Raw genomic sequence first — 17365 nt, forward strand, 5'->3', positions numbered from 1 at the left:
CACTTTGTTAGCAATGTTGATTCATCTGAAAGCAAGACCAAGGACAACTTTGACATCAAGACAAGCAATTTGTTAACGTCAAATGTGTGGTTGTTGGTATAGAATGTTATTCTTGTGCAAACCACAGAGCTCAATATGAAGGACTTTCACCACTGAACACATTGCAAAAGCGGGTCTCCTACCCAAGGTTTTGTGATGTGACGCATACAAATAAGAACGCAAGAGGGGACAAATGCAAATGAGTCTGCAAGAGGAGGCACGCAATATACAAGATAATAAATTCAAATGAGACCGCAAGGACACACGACAGATGTGTAATTGTGCTGCAATTGATTTGCCATTGAAAAATAGATCAACGGGTTGAATGGAAGGCAAGTGTCTCCTCTTTCGGTCACGCTTGAATGTATCTCTTCTTGCAACTTCATTTGCATTTATCTCCACATTCATTTCAAGCGCCATGTTGCAACCTCATTTGCGTGTCTCGACTTACAAATTCACAAACAAGCATTGCGCAAGGAGGGTAAGATGTTAAAAACGAGCAATAATCCCTGTTCCAGAACATAGCTGACATGGGGTCACAAGGTCTCTTCCCTTCAATATCCCAGTGTGGTGGCAATGAGGCATACCTTGGAAAACTATGCGGGTTATCAGAAGCTTTCAGGGGCACTAGTGTTATCCCCCCTTGAGTAAGGTAATTAACCTAGCTTTGCTTCACTAAACATCCAGTAGCACACATTGCTCATGATAGACAGTTGTAATACTTTCTGTACAATTCGTCTGAAAGCAGTAAAGAGTCTACCTTTCCATATCACTCTTGAATTTCATCCCCAATAATAGAGTGTGTAGGGGTGGCTTAAAAAGTGAGAAATCAGTTACACTGGAATTTTCTATTTAGTAAATACACATACAGAAAAGAAGAGCAGACTGCACTGAGGTATTAAAGCCTTTTATTTGTAAATTAGTATAAAGTTTTGCTCCTGTGTTAAAAATAGTACAGATTGTTAGTTACATCCTCTACAGTATGCTTACACTGTATAGTAGGTTCGAGGGAAGGCGGGGTGCAAGTCTGAGTCACACACACCAATATTTACACCCAGTCATTCTCCCCCCTGGGCTGAACGTCCTCTCGTTCTCAACTCCATTCAAAACAAGAGCGGATCTTTTGGGCGCTTATATGCACAGTACATGGTCCATGGGTGTGGCAGCCCCCTTCCCTCCTCTTCCTGTAACCCTTTGACTGGCCCACAGTGTCAGGTTACAGGTCAGCTTGCAGCCACTGAAGAGCTCAACGTGTGCACACATGCACACCCCGACCAGCTCAAAAACACAGTGTGACAAATCAAATGGCCCTAGCTGGCCCTGGCATTTCAGAGCTTGAGTCTGGGGGCTCATGCCCCTTGGTTTGGGGTGAGACAGCCAGTCAGGTTTTGATTGATCAGCCTCATTGCTGGTGCAGGTTTCTTTTGGGCTCCTGGATGATTTGGGGTGTGGGCTGTGACACTCTTGCTACCTTGCCAAACTGAAAAAGAGGAAGAGGGAGGGAAGGGGCCCCCAGAACACGGGTTCAGCACTCAGACCCATCAGCCCAGGAAAAATGACTGACACACTGCATACAGATGTGGCACTCACTCCATCGCGTCTGAAGGTGCCTTGTGGAGGACACAGCATGACAGAGGCATGCTTTTAGAGATCACTGGATCAAGTCGACGTGCGTGACGTACTACAGGCGAGGAAATCAAAAGAGTGAATTATCAGTGCAACTTGCGTTTCCTCTTTACAGCATTATCCATTATCTGATTGGTCACTACAGAGTCTGCAAGCAGGTATTCAGTGGTGCTACCAGTGAAGACCTGCCAGTTGCCCCCTGTGGGGCATCACAAAAACGTAGCACTTCACTAGGCCATCATGTTTTGCTGTGATCTCCCCAAACGGACTGAACATGAACGGTGACAAAATGAACAGGAGTTTGCTCCATACTTTGCCAGAAGTACCATCGAGTGGTTTCCACTGATGTTGGGGTGGGGCTAAGATGTACAGCAGCGACTGGCAGCTCATTTTCAGACTGCGAGGCCTTGAACAAGCAGTGCTGATAGGTTCATTTTTTGGCCAATAAAATGAATGAGCTTCTGATACCAAGAAAACTGCAATACACCTATCTACAGTAACAAGTCAAGCACACACTGTATCCTCCACAATTCCCTACAGACCTCTCCATTAAAATTCACAATGAAACCAAAACGACAACCTGGTCTGAAAAAAGTACAAAGTTAAAAAATAATAATCATATTTCTTTTATCTAATAAAAAGTCGCTCAACTCAGAGTATTTCTAAAGCTTTCTCACCTAATATTTACATCCAAAAAACAAACTAATAAATTATAACCGTTACATTAGACATTTGCCTTCTGTGTGCGTTTCTACGCGGTTGAATTGCTGTTTGTAAACGGGCGCCTGGATGTCTAACTATGCATGCATGTGTGTTTGTCTTGACATGTGATAATCCCAAATTCGAGTTTGCATGAAGGCGTAAACACTGGGCTAAATGCACTTTGTAAGCGTGGCTGCATATGCTTGTTACCCTAAGTAGGTCTCTGCACGTTTTGACATTCTGTGTGCATGACTCCATGTGTTTACATGTGTGCACCACTGTACGGAGTACAGTACGAGTACAGAAGAACAGACATCTGCGTATGCATGGGGTTTTCAGTGCATGGCTGTTTCGTGGCAAGCAAATGCATGCGAGTGTCCTTGTCTATGCGTGGGTTTACGGGTACGTGTGTGTTCGTGCGAGTGTGTGTGTGTGTGTACATGTATGAGTGTAAGTGTAAGTGCAGGGTGAGCCCTGCTGCAGTACATTCACTCAGTGATGTGTTGTGCATGAGGAGGGACCCTGGGTGTTAAGTGACCCTGGAGGAGGGGAATTACTTCCCGGTACTCGGGAGAGAGGGAGTACGGCCAGTGACCACCTCAGCGTGAGGCAAAACACTCTTTGTGCCAAACAACTGACCTTGTGTCCTCCAGAAACCCAGCAAAGTTTTCTGTTCCCAAAACACACAGCTGTAGCTTAACTGATATTCTAAACTGATATGAAACTAACAGTGACCTGTAGTGAACACTGGAACTCCCAAACGCATTTGAACAGTAAGGGCTATATCATCAACTAGTCCAAATGAGAAATGTCATTAAATGGCAAAACATGAATGACCCATTCCAGTAATGACAGTATAATTCTGAGTAATGTGTGTATCAGTGTATCAGTTTTGTAATATTATAGAACATTCGCCTAACAGTAACCATTTTCCTGCGTTTACAAGAAAGAAAGCAGTCTTGCAGCCAAGAAACAGTGCAAATGAGACAATATTCTTAAACAAGTCAGGGATGGGAATTAGAGGAAAGAGAGATTAATTTCTTCATACTGTATTTTCAGGTGATCCCAAAATGTATAAGGCAGTCATTTCATACCTGCTATTGTTTTTTGTTTGGACATGTGTAAAGCGTCTCCCGCGCACATAAACCTTACCATTAACGTTCCCATGTGCTTTATATGAGACTGTAAATGGATCCATTACCATTGTTGAGACCATTAGAAGTAGTTCACAGCAATCTTTCTAAGGACACGTAATTTGTCTGTATATGTGACACCACAGATACACAGCAAGTTATTCTTGGGAAGTTCTGAATGTCCATAAGCCTGCAGGACAGAGCATGCAGAAATTATTAACCCAAAATCTGACTTAATTAGCTAATGCTAATTAAAGAACAAATTACATTATTCCACAAGCAGGAAACTTAGCTTTAAATTTAATGTCAGCTAATAAACCATAAACTGAAATCTGTTTTGTGAAAATGTGAAATATGGCTTGTTGACTATGCTGAATGAACATTGTTGACAATGTTGACTATGCAGAATGAATGAATGAATGGATGTATTAGTGTCCTAATCTGGAAAACATGCATAAAATTAATGTTGGGTAATGCGAATGAACAAACCAACATTATTATTCCAATTGAGAAAACAGCTTTAAATTTAATGTTGGCTAATGTGGACTTAGATCACCAGCTGGGTCTCTGGAGGATGTGTGCAAAGATGTGGGTTTCATTCTCTCCTCCAATAAGTGAATTTAACCTGGGCAGTGCGTTTCAAAGCCAAACACCCTCTAGCGCCACACAGTGGGTCCTGAGGGACAGACACTGCTATGTATATTAGTATCATTACAAATGCCAATGTTAATCACCTTCCTTATGGCCCAGTTTTGCACATTTGCTTTCATGACATCACCTCCACATTAAAATATCATGTAATAGCCAAGTTTAAGTTTCATACAAATTATATGTGTTATTTAAAATTTTATAACTAATAAATAATAGATTCAAACGTTAAAAAATAACCCCCCCTGGAGGTTTTGCTGATTACAGTATACTGCTCAAGCACACGTGCGCATACACACACACAAACACACACAAAGACATACACACATCCAAACAAGCTGGTTTTTCAAATTCTTTTTGAAAAATCTGCACTGTTCACTTATCTTCTTTGTCCTGGCTCTGAACCTAAACACATTCATAACATCTCTCACACACACACACACACATGCGTGCATACACGCACTATAGCTTGTAACCATTGCAGTGGAGCCGACAGCTCATGGCCCCCCAGGCCTGCCACCGCTGCCACGCCCATTGGCTGGCTGGACGGGCGGGTTCTTGAGAATTCGGCCGCTGCAGGCAGCGCATGCGACTGGAACATTCTCTTCTCAACAGAACAGCCTGAACATTGTCAGAAGTCACTTTCATCTAAAAACACAAAAAACAGGCCGTAAAAACGAACAAGGCCAGCGCCAATCTCAAAACGGCTGGGGCCCTCCTGTAGGAAAAGAGGCCTTCTCTGGAGGGCTGGTCCTGATTGGGCACCGGGTCACATCGACTGAGCCAATGAATGCAGGCCCATTCTCCCACTGCCAATCGGGAGTGAAATCACAAATCACATTGCTACGGAAACGGAAAACCACCTCCCTGGCTATGAAACAGGTCTAGGGGAAGGAAGGTGAAGGGGGGGGCTCAAAGGGATGGAAATGAAAGGAGAGAGAAAGTCTGCTGGACTGCGTTATTGAACAGAGCTGCTAAATAAACTACGCAATGGAATCGAGGGGTCCGAGCGTCAGCATAGGAGGGACCGCAGCAGTCAGCGGAGAGGCCGCGGAGTAAACCGTCTGTAAGCCGGGAGGGAGGGAGGGAGGCGCAGGGAGGCGCGCCCCCGGCGGCGCTCAGTCCAGCTTCTCCAGCACAGAGGGCACGTACACCAGGCTCAGCTCGCTGCCGAAGTCGCACACGATGGCGGCGTTGTCCAGAACCAGCAGCTGCCGCACGCCCTGCCCCTCGCTGCTCTGGCCCAGGTACACCGTCTGCAGCAGGTCCCCGTAGTTCAGGTCCCAAAACGAAACGCAGCCCTGGCCTCCTGTCACCAGGAGGCTCTCCGAGATCACCCCCAGGCTGGCCCCACAGCCCACCTCCTGAGAGAGAGAAAGAGAGGGAGACAGAAAGAGAAAGAAATAAAGAGAGAGAGAAAGGAAGACAAGCAGCAGGAAGTTTTACACATTTCAATACTGCAATCAATCAATGATTCAGTGCATCTTTCCTGTTTACTATTTAATTAAATACTATTCATCTGCAGTAATATTACTGATAAGATGAAAGTAAAACGATGGTTATTGCTGGAAACATAAACATTTAAACTTAATAAAGCTAACTATGAATATGAGTCAGGGCAGAATGAGACAGACACACACACACACACACACACACACACACACACACACGCGCGCACACGCGCACACGCGCACACGCGCACACACGCGCACACACGCGCACACACGCGCACACACGCGCACACACACACACACACACACACACACACACACACACACACACACACACACACAGGTGCGCCCCCTACCTGCTGTATGGAGTAGAGCTTGATGTTGGTGCTGCGGTCCCAGATGCAGATCAGGTCATCCAGGCCGCTGCTGATCACACAGGAAGTGGTGCAGACCAGGGAGGTGACGTCGCCACGGTGACCGTACACGTGGCTGACCCTGCTGCCCGTCAGAACGTCCCACAGGCAGATGGCCCCGTCCTGCCCGCCGCTGGCCAGCACCATGGTCTGAAACATGTACAGAGGTGTGGTGTCAGAGGGCAGCAGTGAGCTGTTTTTACACCAATGTCTTGTCTCAGTAACACTGAAGACCCACCTCTTCAGACTGCATCTCTGCTCTACTTCAATCCTTGCTTCCTGACACCTGCTGCTCCTAGCACTTGCTGTTTACTTTACACATAGTCTTGCGATGTGTTTTGGATTCTGTGATCTAGTGAATGATGTATGGTAGTATACTTGGCTTCCCTTGTCTAGCCAGATTACACAAGTTAACTTGGGTAAGGCTTGAAGGGTGTTATGCTCACACTCACTGGTCTGGGAGTGTTGTTAGCCTGGTCTGGCACTGTTGCTTATTCAACTTGAATGGATGTACTTCTGTTCTTTTGTGTTTTGTTCATTACATTACATTACATTACATTTATTTAGCAGAGTCTGGATAAGAGTGTCTGCTATGTAAATATAATGTAATGTAATATAATTTAATGTAATGAACAATTACAAAAAAACGAAACACCAGGACAGGGTGTGCCCCCTAATGGCAGAAAGAGTGATGAGTGGGAAATGCGTGTGCCTGGACAGGGTACCCCAGGCTGGGAGAGGCGAGGGGGCAGACCTGGTCAATGTAGATGGCAGTGATGCCCCCAGAATGGCCCTGCAAGGTGAAGAGGCAGCAGGAGTCCTCCAGCCGGTACACCTGAGAGGGACAGAGACCGCACAGTTAACACCAGCTCATAAACATGCACACTTATGTGCGATACTGTCAGAATGTGTAAATGTGCACCGGTGAGGGTCCTTGTGTGTGAGCGCCCGTGTGTGTGTGTGTGTGTGTGTGTGTGTGAGCGCCCGTGTGTGTGTGTGTGTGTGTGTGTGTGCGTGTGTGTGAGCGCCCGTGTGTGTGTGTGTGTGAGCGCCCGTGTGTGTGTGTGTGTGTGTGTGTGTGTGTGTGAGCGCCCGTGTGTGTGTGTGTGTGTGTGTGTGTGAGCGCCCGTGTGTGTGTGTGTGTGTGTGTGTGCGTGTGTGTGTGTGTGTGAGCGCCCGTGTGTGTGTGTGTGTGAGCGCCCGTGTGTGTGTGTGTGTGAGCGCCCGTGTGTGTGCGTGTGTGTGTGTGTGTGTGAGCGCCCGTGTGTGAGAGCATCTGTGCCCGTGCCCGCGCCCCCCTCACCCTGACGGTGTGGTCCTGGCTGCCCGTCACCACCCTGCCCGCCGCCGCCCGCAGCACGGTGATGGGCTTCTGGTGGGCGCACTGCACCGAGCGGGTCAGCTGGCAGCTGATCACGTCCTCGCTGCTGTAGCAGGGCGAGGGGGGCATGCTGCCACGCCCGGGGGTCCCTGCAGGCAGGCACACAGACGGACAGACGGACGGACACAGGGAGTCAGCCAGGCGTCACTGCAGTACCATGCCTCGTGATACAACAGATACACAGAGGGAGAGACAGACAACCACAGACAGACTTGCTCTGGCCGGACAGAGAGACAGACACTGAAAGAGACAGACCTTCAATCTGTCTCTGACTGGTACAGACATACAGATACATAACGTCTCCAGGGGCGCCGAGAGACAGATAGGCAAGACAGGCAAGTGACGGCAGGACGGGCAGACAGACAGATGGTCAATGTGTCTTTTGGTAGGAGAAATGGTTCGGACTCGGACTCACCGCGGTACTGCCTCAGGCCCAATGGCTTATTGATGTCGACTGTGAAGAAGTCCAGAGAGCCGTTCAACCGGGCTGCCACAATCCTGCACCACACACAGAACACTGCTCACTACACAGATCATCATACCCAACAGCGAACACGTATGTGTATGTGTGTTCGTGTGTGTGTTCATGTATGTGCGTGTGGTGCTTGTGTGTGTGGTGCTTGTGTGTGTGTGTGTGTGTGTGGTGCTTGTGTGTGTGTGTGTGTGTGTGTGTGTGTGTGTGTGTGTGTGTGTGTGTGTGTGTGTGTGTGTGTGTGTGTGTGTGTGTGTGTGTGTTGTGGCAGGGTATGGGGGTTTACCGGTTGTTGAGGAAGGCGAGTGCTGTGATCCCAGACACTCCATCTTCATTACTGCAGCGCAGACTTCCCTCCACTGCATCCCACAGCTGCAGAAACACACATGTACACAATATCACCTACACAGACACACCACTACAACTACATCCAGCACAACTACAGCCACTCACACCCCACTCCAAATACAGCCACTCACACCCCAGCACAACTACAGCCACTCACACCCCACTCCAAATACAGCCACTCACACCCCAGCACAACTACAGCCACTCACACCCCAGCACAACTACAGCCACTCACACCCCAGCACAACTACAGCCACTCACACCCCAGCACAACTACAGCCACTCACACCCCAGCACAACTACAGCCACTCACACCACTCCAACTACTGACACACACAGCAGTGTAAATATAAACACACTAACTACAACCACTAGACACACATATACACCACTGAGACTACAGACATAAAGTACTATAAAAATAGGTGCACAAACTACTTCAGTTAGACATGAGACTACATTAGACATTAGACAACTACACATACATCACCATAACCATTAGACACACACACACGCACACACACACACACACCTCCAGCTTGCCGCTGCTCCTGCCAGCTGCGATAAGGTTGCCCCTGAGCTCCATAGCCCACACAGAGCTGTCCCAGTCGGGGGGGCCCGATGCGGGGCGCTCAGGGGGCAGGATGGGCGGGTCCCCGAGGCTGCGACGCCTCTGCTGGGGAGGCGGAGGGGAGGGGGGGAAAGCCAGCGTGGGCGAGGCTTCGTGCTCCTGGTAGGCACGCTCCACCAGACCCCCAAAATCGAAGCCGGAGTCGGGCAGCGCTTGGGAAGGGGGCTGCTCGCTGAAGTTGGTGTCGATGAGGGGGGTGAGGTCCGGCTGGTCCCCGAACAGGGCGGGACGGGAAGGGATGACCCTCCTCCGCGCCCCGCCGGCCCCCAGCAGCCCCCCGCCCACCTCCAGCCCCTCCACTCCGCCCAGGCTCTCGGGCTCGGCCACGCCCACCGCGTCCCAGCCGTCCCTCTGCTCCCAGCCCCCGCTGCTGCTGCTCCTGCGCAGACTGTTACAGAGACAAGCTGTGAGAGACACACATTTACACAAACACACACACACACGGGCACTCACACACATGCACACGCTGTGAGACACATGCGCCTATAGAAACACACACACACACACACACACACGCTGTGAGACACGCGCTTACACACACACACGTGCACTCACACACACACATGCACATGCTGTGAGACACATGCGCCTACAGAAACACACACACACACACACTGTGAGACACACATTAACAGAAACACACACACATACACACACACACACACGCTGTGAGACACACATGCTTACACAAACACACACACACACACAGTGAGACACACATTTACACAAACACACACACATACACACACACACACACGCTGTGAGACACACATGCTTACACAAACACACACACACACACACACACAGTGAGACACATGCACCTATAGAAACACACACACACACATACACACTGTGAGACACACGCACCTACGGAAACACACACATACACACACACACACACACACACACACACACACACACACACACACACACACACACACACACACGCATACACGCTGTGAGACACACGCACTTACAGAAACACACACACACGCTTACACAAACACACACACACACACACATACACACACATACACACTGTGAGACACACGCACTTACAGAAACACACACACACACGCACAGAAACACTGTTTTGTTTTGCGTGTCTACAGCACTGAGTAGGGTGATAAGGATGTTTTAAGTGTACAGCGTATAGTGTAAAGTATAGTGTGTGCGCTCATAATGTGTACAAGTTGGAGTTTTAAGTGTATATGTTTTGCACAGTGAGTGTGTGCACCATGTATAATACAGTATATGTTTATGGTGTACAGGCGTACTGCGTGTGTATAATATATAGCACAGAAGTGTTACCCATGGTTGGGGATAACAGTCAAGCAGTCCCCTGTCTGTGCATCCCAAACACGGATCTGTCCCGCCAAACAGCAGCTGGCCAGCAGCATCCCATCACTGGCCAGGCACTCGATATCCTGCACAGAAACAGGGTAAGATGAAGCACTGGTGCACATATATTAAAATCAGAGAGGTACAGTGTGGAGCAACCACACGACATTGAGTAATAAAGATGGATAAGTACACAAGGCTCTCTGTTGACAGTATCCATGGAAATATGAATACCAGTGTGTGTGTGTTTCCGTAGGTGCGTGTGTCTCACAGTGTGTGTGTGTGTGTGTGTGTGTGTGTGTATGTGTGTGTATGTGTGTGTTGGCAGCATACCATGCTATGCCCACGGAGTAGCAGTGGTGATATCTCACTGACAGGGGGCGAGTAGCCATAGTCGTCGCAGGGCAGGTCTCCGCGGCGACGCCGCCCGTGCGGCACCCCGTTCTGCCCGTAGTTGCGGGGGCACAGCACCCGGTACAGGCAGAAGAGCAGCAGGACAAGCAGCACCCCCGCAGCCAGGCCCAGAGCGGCCACCCTGAACAGCGAGGGGACGAGGGGACAAAGGGGACACTGCTTTAGAGGATGGGCCTGCTCCGGGCAGCCAGCCCGCTGTCCTAAAACACTGTCCTGACTCCTGTCTCCAATGATCCCATTAATACTGCTTCCCACAACTTACAGGGGAAACCCTGCTGGACTGCAGCTCTCTTGGTACACAACCAGCTAGATATTCCCACCTTAACTTACCAGTCCGCTACTTAGCCCTCACACTGTGTAAATTTAAAGTCTAATCATTAACACTACTGTTGCTTGACTTGTAATCACACTATTGTTATTGTGCTTTCGCACAGGGGACACGGGTAAGGAGGTGGAGTGAGGCTGCCCTCTTGTGGCTCATCTGAAAATGCAATGCAACATATTGGCCTTCACTGAATAGGGACATTTAGGACATATTAAGAAAAGAAAAAAAATTGAGGAAATATATAACCGAGGACACATTCTGCTGAAACAGGTAAGTTTTTCTCTTAACATAAACAATGACAGGAAGCAGTTCATGGTTATCTTGCCATGACAATATTCAGCACGGCCTCATCAGTTGCCATGTTACATTACAAGATTATGAAAGCACATGCTTAGGACAAAAGCGCAGATCCATTAGCCACAAATGCTACGAATGATACAAAAATAGGTTACTCATGATGTGTACTGCCTGGTTAAGGGTCAAAGATAAATTACATGTTCTTAGGATTTGGCACTTCCCTGGTAACCTGTATCTGAATGATTAACATTAATGTCTTTGACCTGGGAACTTTCCAGGTCAGCTGTATCTGAATGACTAGCATTAATGATTTTGAACTGGGTGCTTTCCAGGTAGCCTTGAAATGTATATGTTGTTGAGCTGACCTTCAACTGGGATTTCTGTATAACTTTCAAACCCACACAAATACAAAACAGCTCGGTACAACAGCTCAAAACACACATGAGCACAAACAAACTTCATTTATGGGCCACACTAGTCATTGGTAATTTGGTAACTGAAGTGGGACAGACGGCACTGACATATCAATGCGTTCTTTCCTGCTGAAATTCAGCTAATGTTCTCATGAAAAAAAACTACCTTTTTAAAACTGTTCTTAAAGTTCACCAGAGCATGTCTTGGTTTGCGTTTGAATCTGTGTCAGCTACACTGATGACTACACATCCTCAAACAGTCTCCTCGGCAGAAATGAACTGTCACCCACTCCTGCGCCGACATCATCCACCAACGAGTATCTTCCGAGCGGCCTGACAGCCAATCGGCCGTGGGAATGGGCCGGCCTACGGCGCAGGTGTCAATATTTGTCAGGAGCGTCACGTATCCCGCCCTCACAGATAGACAGAGGGAAAGAAAGATAAGAGCTCTCCCCTCACTGCCTTTCAGATAACCATCAGCTCGGGTCACCGGCAGCGCTCGGCTTCAACAGAGAGAGTTGCCTCATCTGAGTACGAGGTCAGATTCCACTCTGTACTCTGGGTATGGCGGGGAGTGGGAAGGAGGGAAGGAGGGAGGGGGAGAGTGAGGGAGGGAGGAAATGACACCCGACACCTCAGTCTCTAAAAGCTCTCCATCTTCCAACTCACTCAAATCGATAACTGAACAAGCACGGCGCCCTGGGGAGTTTAGGTGTATCTCAGAAGGGTTAAAGGGCTATCTGCAAAAATGCAGGACACTGGAGCAGAGATTATAATAATATGCGGAAGCATATGAATCATTCCTCTGGTACTTCACTGTCTATGGCCGACTTCTCCACCCACAACAGTATGACAGACAGAGCACAAAACGCCGGTGCACCACCTCTGTCTGTGTAAGCAGGATTTGCATGTCTGACTTCATAGTGAACATGAATGGCAGGGGGTTGGGGGGGCACTGACTTGTAGAGCGTGAGGTCAGTCTGCAGGGTGGTGCCCTCTGGTCCTGGGGGCGGGCCCAGCTGGGGGGGAGGAGGGTGACGTGTGTCCTGGGGGTGACGCGTCTCCAGGGCCTCCTGGGGGCTCAGGTGAAGAGTCACAGGGATGACGGGCAGGATACTGATGTACCTGCAGCACAGTCAGAAACACAAAACCTCAGTACAGTGGTAGAGCTGCAACACACACAATTAGACACACAAAGCTACAACACATACAGCCAGGGACACTGAGTTTCAATACACACAATCAGAGACATAGAACTCCAACACATGCAGTCAGTCACACACAGAGCTCCAGTATAACAGAGCACAGCAGCACAGAGCACTAGTCGCTTTGGATAAATGCGTCCCCAAAATGAATAGATGTAAATCTAAATGTAAATGCACCAGCTGACACACATTGGCTAAAATAATAATACATTTCTCACTGACAATAAGCAAATACACAGTCACTCACAGAGTTCCAGGGAGCTCAGCTCAGAGCAACAACGTGTTTAGCACAGATACAACAATACATACACAGAGAACAGAGTCACCGAAAGAAAAAAGACAAACCACACGTGGCCACTGACACCAAGGACATAACAACACACGTGACATTGCCAGGGTTACCACAGGAACGTGACATGCCCACAGCAGTGACGCAGGTCACCCACCTCTTGGCCAGCGTAATGTTGTAGTAGCTGAAGAGAGAGGGCCAGTGGCGGAAGGACAGACGCCTCCAGACCTCCTCGTCCTCCGGGCCCCAGCTGATCTGCGGGATGGGCGGGACGGCGTGGGCGGGGCCGGGGGGCCCGTGGCCCTGGGACTGGTTCTCGGGGAGCGGGGTGGGCTCGGGGGCCGGCAGGACGCTGAGGGTGCTCGTGGGGTCCCCCCCGGGGAACACGGGGGCCACGCCCAGGTGAGGAAGCCCCGCCTCTCCCAGCGGGCTCTGCTCCGACACCTGAGCCGCCAGGTATGTGCGCAACCCCGCCGGGTCCGTGTACACCAAGATCCCGATCCAGATCACCGTGCCCACCTGCCACGACACACACACACACACACACACACAGCACCCCTGAGCACAGCAGGGAAACAGCCCCACCGCCGAAACCTGAGCCTGGGAGAGCTCAACTTCAAACCAAAAACCTGGCGGGGTTTCAGGTTTGTTTTTAATTGCGTTTCCATTAACAAAGCTGCTCCTGCACCAGGGTCGGCCCATCAGGCTGACATTGAGAGGGATCAGATTTCTTTCACAAGATGAGGAACGATCTAGCGGTACACAAATTAGAGAACAAATCGTTAATTCTTCAAAAACTGTCTGCTTTTAACAAACGATAAAGGCTTTTAACAACATGAAACAGATGAATATTCAATATTGTTAAAAGCCTTCATCTTATTTCAGTCCCTCACAGTCTGTTAAAAACATGAATGCCTGCTCACCAGAAAGCTGAGGAGACCACAGCTCAGTATGCAGTCCTCCCTGTACCAGTATTTCAACTGGCTTGCCCAGGTGCTGCTCTTACTACACTGACTATAAACTGCATGCCTATTTTTTCTGGTAAGCTGGCATTCTCAAAACTGACAGAGGCGCTTACTCACCTCTAGCATGAATGGAAACACTGCCAGAGCTGACAGACAGTGTCAGCACCTACAGCAGTCAACAGCAAACTTTCAAGCAAACAGCTATTTTAAGATTCTGGCAAACCAAGAACACATATTTGACCTGGCTAATCCAATGATAAATCCAAAGATAAAATGCTCAGTACCTTAGTCAGCCTAAGAGCAAATGTTTCTCTAAAAAACAACCTTTAGCCTTCCTGATGTTTATAGATAAGCTGTGCCCCATCTTTTTAAAAATGAAATCTGATACCTCCCACTCTCTCTCACCTTATTGGCTCTCACCTTATTTGGGGGGCGTACTCACCATGATGATGCGCTGGGCCAGCCGCGTGCGGGCCAGGAAGTACACCACCCTCAGCCTCTTGGGCAGGCGAAGGTTCCGGAAGGCAGGGGTCTGAAGGGTGATGGTGTGGGGGGAGGGCCGAGGAGGAGGCGGGGTTTCGCGGGGGCGGAGGGGTCCCGGCTTAGGGGGAGGCATCCCTGCCTCAGCCGGGAGCCTCCTGTTCAGATCAGCCAACTGGGGGAGGGAGGGCAGAGACGTGGTCAGGGACACTTTATTGACCCTGCACATACAGCTGGTTCTGATATGTGAATTATTACTGCATTCCCCTCCTCACCTCCATGCGCCGGATGTCAATAGACAACACCGTGGTGAAAAAGAACATCTGCAGGAAGAAATCGGAGACCAAGCCCACCACTGCAAACAGACAGAACTCCTGCACAGAGAGAGAGAGGACAGGGACACTCAGACACATATGGGGAAGACACAACATATCCCACACCATCTGACAGGGAGTCAGGTACACATGGAAGTCCTGGGTGTGTGTGCATCGTTTGTGAGCGCGCGCATGTGTGTGTATGTGTGTGTGTGTGTGTGTGTGTGAGAGAGAGAGAGATACCTGGATGGCAGGCACCAGAGTGAAGTAGCCGATGAGGATGATGCCCAACTCAGTGGCCATGTTCTTCATGATAGACCAGCTCTCATTGCTCAGGCCTGCAGGGGAAAGACACTGATGATTACAGATTACCCCCTGTAACATCTGCACCTCTCAGCTCTTCACATAGTTACACAACTCAAATACTCTCTCACTCTTTCCCTTACCCTGGGCAATGCGCAGTTTGACCTCCAGATCAACAGGGGTCGACACCACAGACTTGGTGAGGACCAGCACGTTCTCCAGGCCAATCACCACCACCAGGTAAGGGAAGATCTCCCTGCCAAAGCGGGGTAAAGGAGAGAGGAGGGAGCACAAAGAGAAAGTGAGAGGCACGGTGAGAAAAAAAGGGAAGAAGCAGTGAGAGAAACAGAGGGAAAAATGAGGGGGAGAAAAGAAAGAAAGACAGATTGAAGGGGTAAGGATACAAGAAGAAGGAAAGAGAGAGACACAGACAGAGGGGATGGGTTAAAGAGGTCACACAATTAGGGCTTAGATGCAAATGACAGGAATCTACAACATCTACGTGTATATGTATACCATTACTCTACAATTTGTGTAACAGGACTCATGTCAGCAGGCAATTGCAGCAGACACATAAAACATTTCAGATAACACATATTTATCTTCATGAGGCTGTCCTTAATGTACACATGTGCCTGTGAGAGCATGCATTGAGCGCTCACTGCACAGACGCCAAGTGGACTCGGTGGACCCTGGCTCTGGACCCATGAATGAGGTGAGCCTGTCACACCACTATCCCCACACCTCTGAGAGTGTGCAGCCTGCAGGCCTACCGTCCTCGAGGGCCCGCCCATCCCTGCTTTTCCCCCTTCCCCTGGCCCACTAACACACACAGTGCCCCGCTGATCCCTGTTACACATTAACCCGCCTCCCTTACAGTGCCGGAGAACTAATCAGTTAGGAATTAATGATGCAAGACACGAAAAGTAAATAACCCCAGAGAGCTGTGAGCCGAGGAGAGGGGAGGAGTTCAATAATACTAGATGGTACTGTTAACTGGTTTTGTTGACAAAATTTTCTCATATTGAAAAAATAAGAGCTGAGTAGACATAAGGCACCCAACAGGCTGTTATCTGTGTCACACAGCCTCCCTACATTGCTGTGCCAGCCTGTGTTTTTTTGGGAAGGTGTCAGGCCCTTACCCCCCGTTGAGCGTGGGCGTCAAGCCGAAGAGGGTGCACAACCCCACGGACATGAGGAGAGAGCTCAGCACCGTTACCACGGCAGCCAGAGCCAGACCCCACTTGGACTTTACCATGTCGATCTTGCCTGTGGGGGGTGGGGGGGGGGGGTGGAGAAAGAGAGAGAAAAAGAGAGAATGAGTCACTATTCACTTTCACACAGGAATATTCCAGAAGGCCCTGACAATGCAGCACGTGGGCGGGGTGAGCCAGAGAGTCTTGGTATGAAACACTCCCAGTTTGTGCAAGCGGCTCATCTCGTTAGCCTTATCTGTAAAAAAATTCTTGCCGCTGAATATCTTGTTCTGTGGCTAATCCCTTGGCCAGACTTGCAAAGCCTTGGACGGGGTACAATCAAAACTCAAGCGGGGCCCGCTAATCTGCGTCTCTGGCAGCGCCGGCTCCCGCCAGCCTTTTTCCCATGTGGCTTTTTGGCCCGCTCTGGGGGGTAACCGATTTCAGCGCCCGCGCCGCGAAGCCAGGAGGGAGCCTGACGTGCCAAGCGAGGCTCGCCGCGAATCTGACCTCGACGCCGAGGAAGAAATGTAGTCAGAGAGAAAAAAAAAAGAGAAAGAGGAAGGCAGAAAGAGAGACGGACAGGGAGAGAGAATAAAAGAGCAGACAGCGAGCCGATGCTGCGGGAATGAGCGGCGGGATGAATGCGTCTGTGAATTTGCCTTCGCGAGGGAGAAAGGGGCCTTTTCAGCCCCTGGCTGAGAGTGAATGTTTGAGCTGGTGTGAAAAGGAGGGAAAGATGTGCCAGGGGAGGGAGGAGATGTGGGCAAAGAGGGTTAGACTGAGGCGAGAAAATACAGAGCGAGGAAGGGGGCGAGAAATGGGCTCGCGGCGAGGTAGATTTAGGTGAAAAACAATGACGGGGAGAGAGAAAGAGTGAGGAATAAAGGATGTGGAGGGAGAAGGGAGGCTGAGGCAAATGGGGTGAAGCTGACCGAAGGCTGATGAAGTGCCTGAGGAAGAGAAGGCAGGACGGGGG

General features: G+C 49.5%; 1 protein-coding gene across 1 annotated transcript in view; it reads right to left on the reverse strand.

Moving 5' to 3' along the window:
- Nucleotides 1–947: 947 nt before the first annotated feature.
- LOC118784469 (SREBF chaperone) overlaps nucleotides 948–17365 on the reverse strand; it is a 30032-nt gene continuing 13614 nt past the window's right edge. The window contains exons 8-23 of the mRNA XM_036538709.1: nucleotides 16333–16459; nucleotides 15334–15446; nucleotides 15131–15225; nucleotides 14849–14947; nucleotides 14536–14748; nucleotides 13286–13647; nucleotides 12595–12759; nucleotides 10519–10720; nucleotides 10156–10271; nucleotides 8746–9232; nucleotides 8152–8237; nucleotides 7809–7891; nucleotides 7316–7482; nucleotides 6767–6847; nucleotides 5956–6162; nucleotides 948–5512 (exon numbers count right to left, since the gene is read on the reverse strand). Coding sequence (XP_036394602.1) covers nucleotides 5267–5512; nucleotides 5956–6162; nucleotides 6767–6847; nucleotides 7316–7482; nucleotides 7809–7891; nucleotides 8152–8237; nucleotides 8746–9232; nucleotides 10156–10271; nucleotides 10519–10720; nucleotides 12595–12759; nucleotides 13286–13647; nucleotides 14536–14748; nucleotides 14849–14947; nucleotides 15131–15225; nucleotides 15334–15446; nucleotides 16333–16459 — 2849 coding nt within the window. The 3' untranslated portion in view covers nucleotides 948–5266. The remainder of the gene's footprint in view (nucleotides 5513–5955; nucleotides 6163–6766; nucleotides 6848–7315; nucleotides 7483–7808; nucleotides 7892–8151; nucleotides 8238–8745; nucleotides 9233–10155; nucleotides 10272–10518; nucleotides 10721–12594; nucleotides 12760–13285; nucleotides 13648–14535; nucleotides 14749–14848; nucleotides 14948–15130; nucleotides 15226–15333; nucleotides 15447–16332; nucleotides 16460–17365) is intronic.

Source organism: Megalops cyprinoides, chromosome 10 (genome assembly GCF_013368585.1).
Source record: "Megalops cyprinoides isolate fMegCyp1 chromosome 10, fMegCyp1.pri, whole genome shotgun sequence".
Classification (NCBI taxonomy): domain Eukaryota; kingdom Metazoa; phylum Chordata; class Actinopteri; order Elopiformes; family Megalopidae; genus Megalops; species Megalops cyprinoides.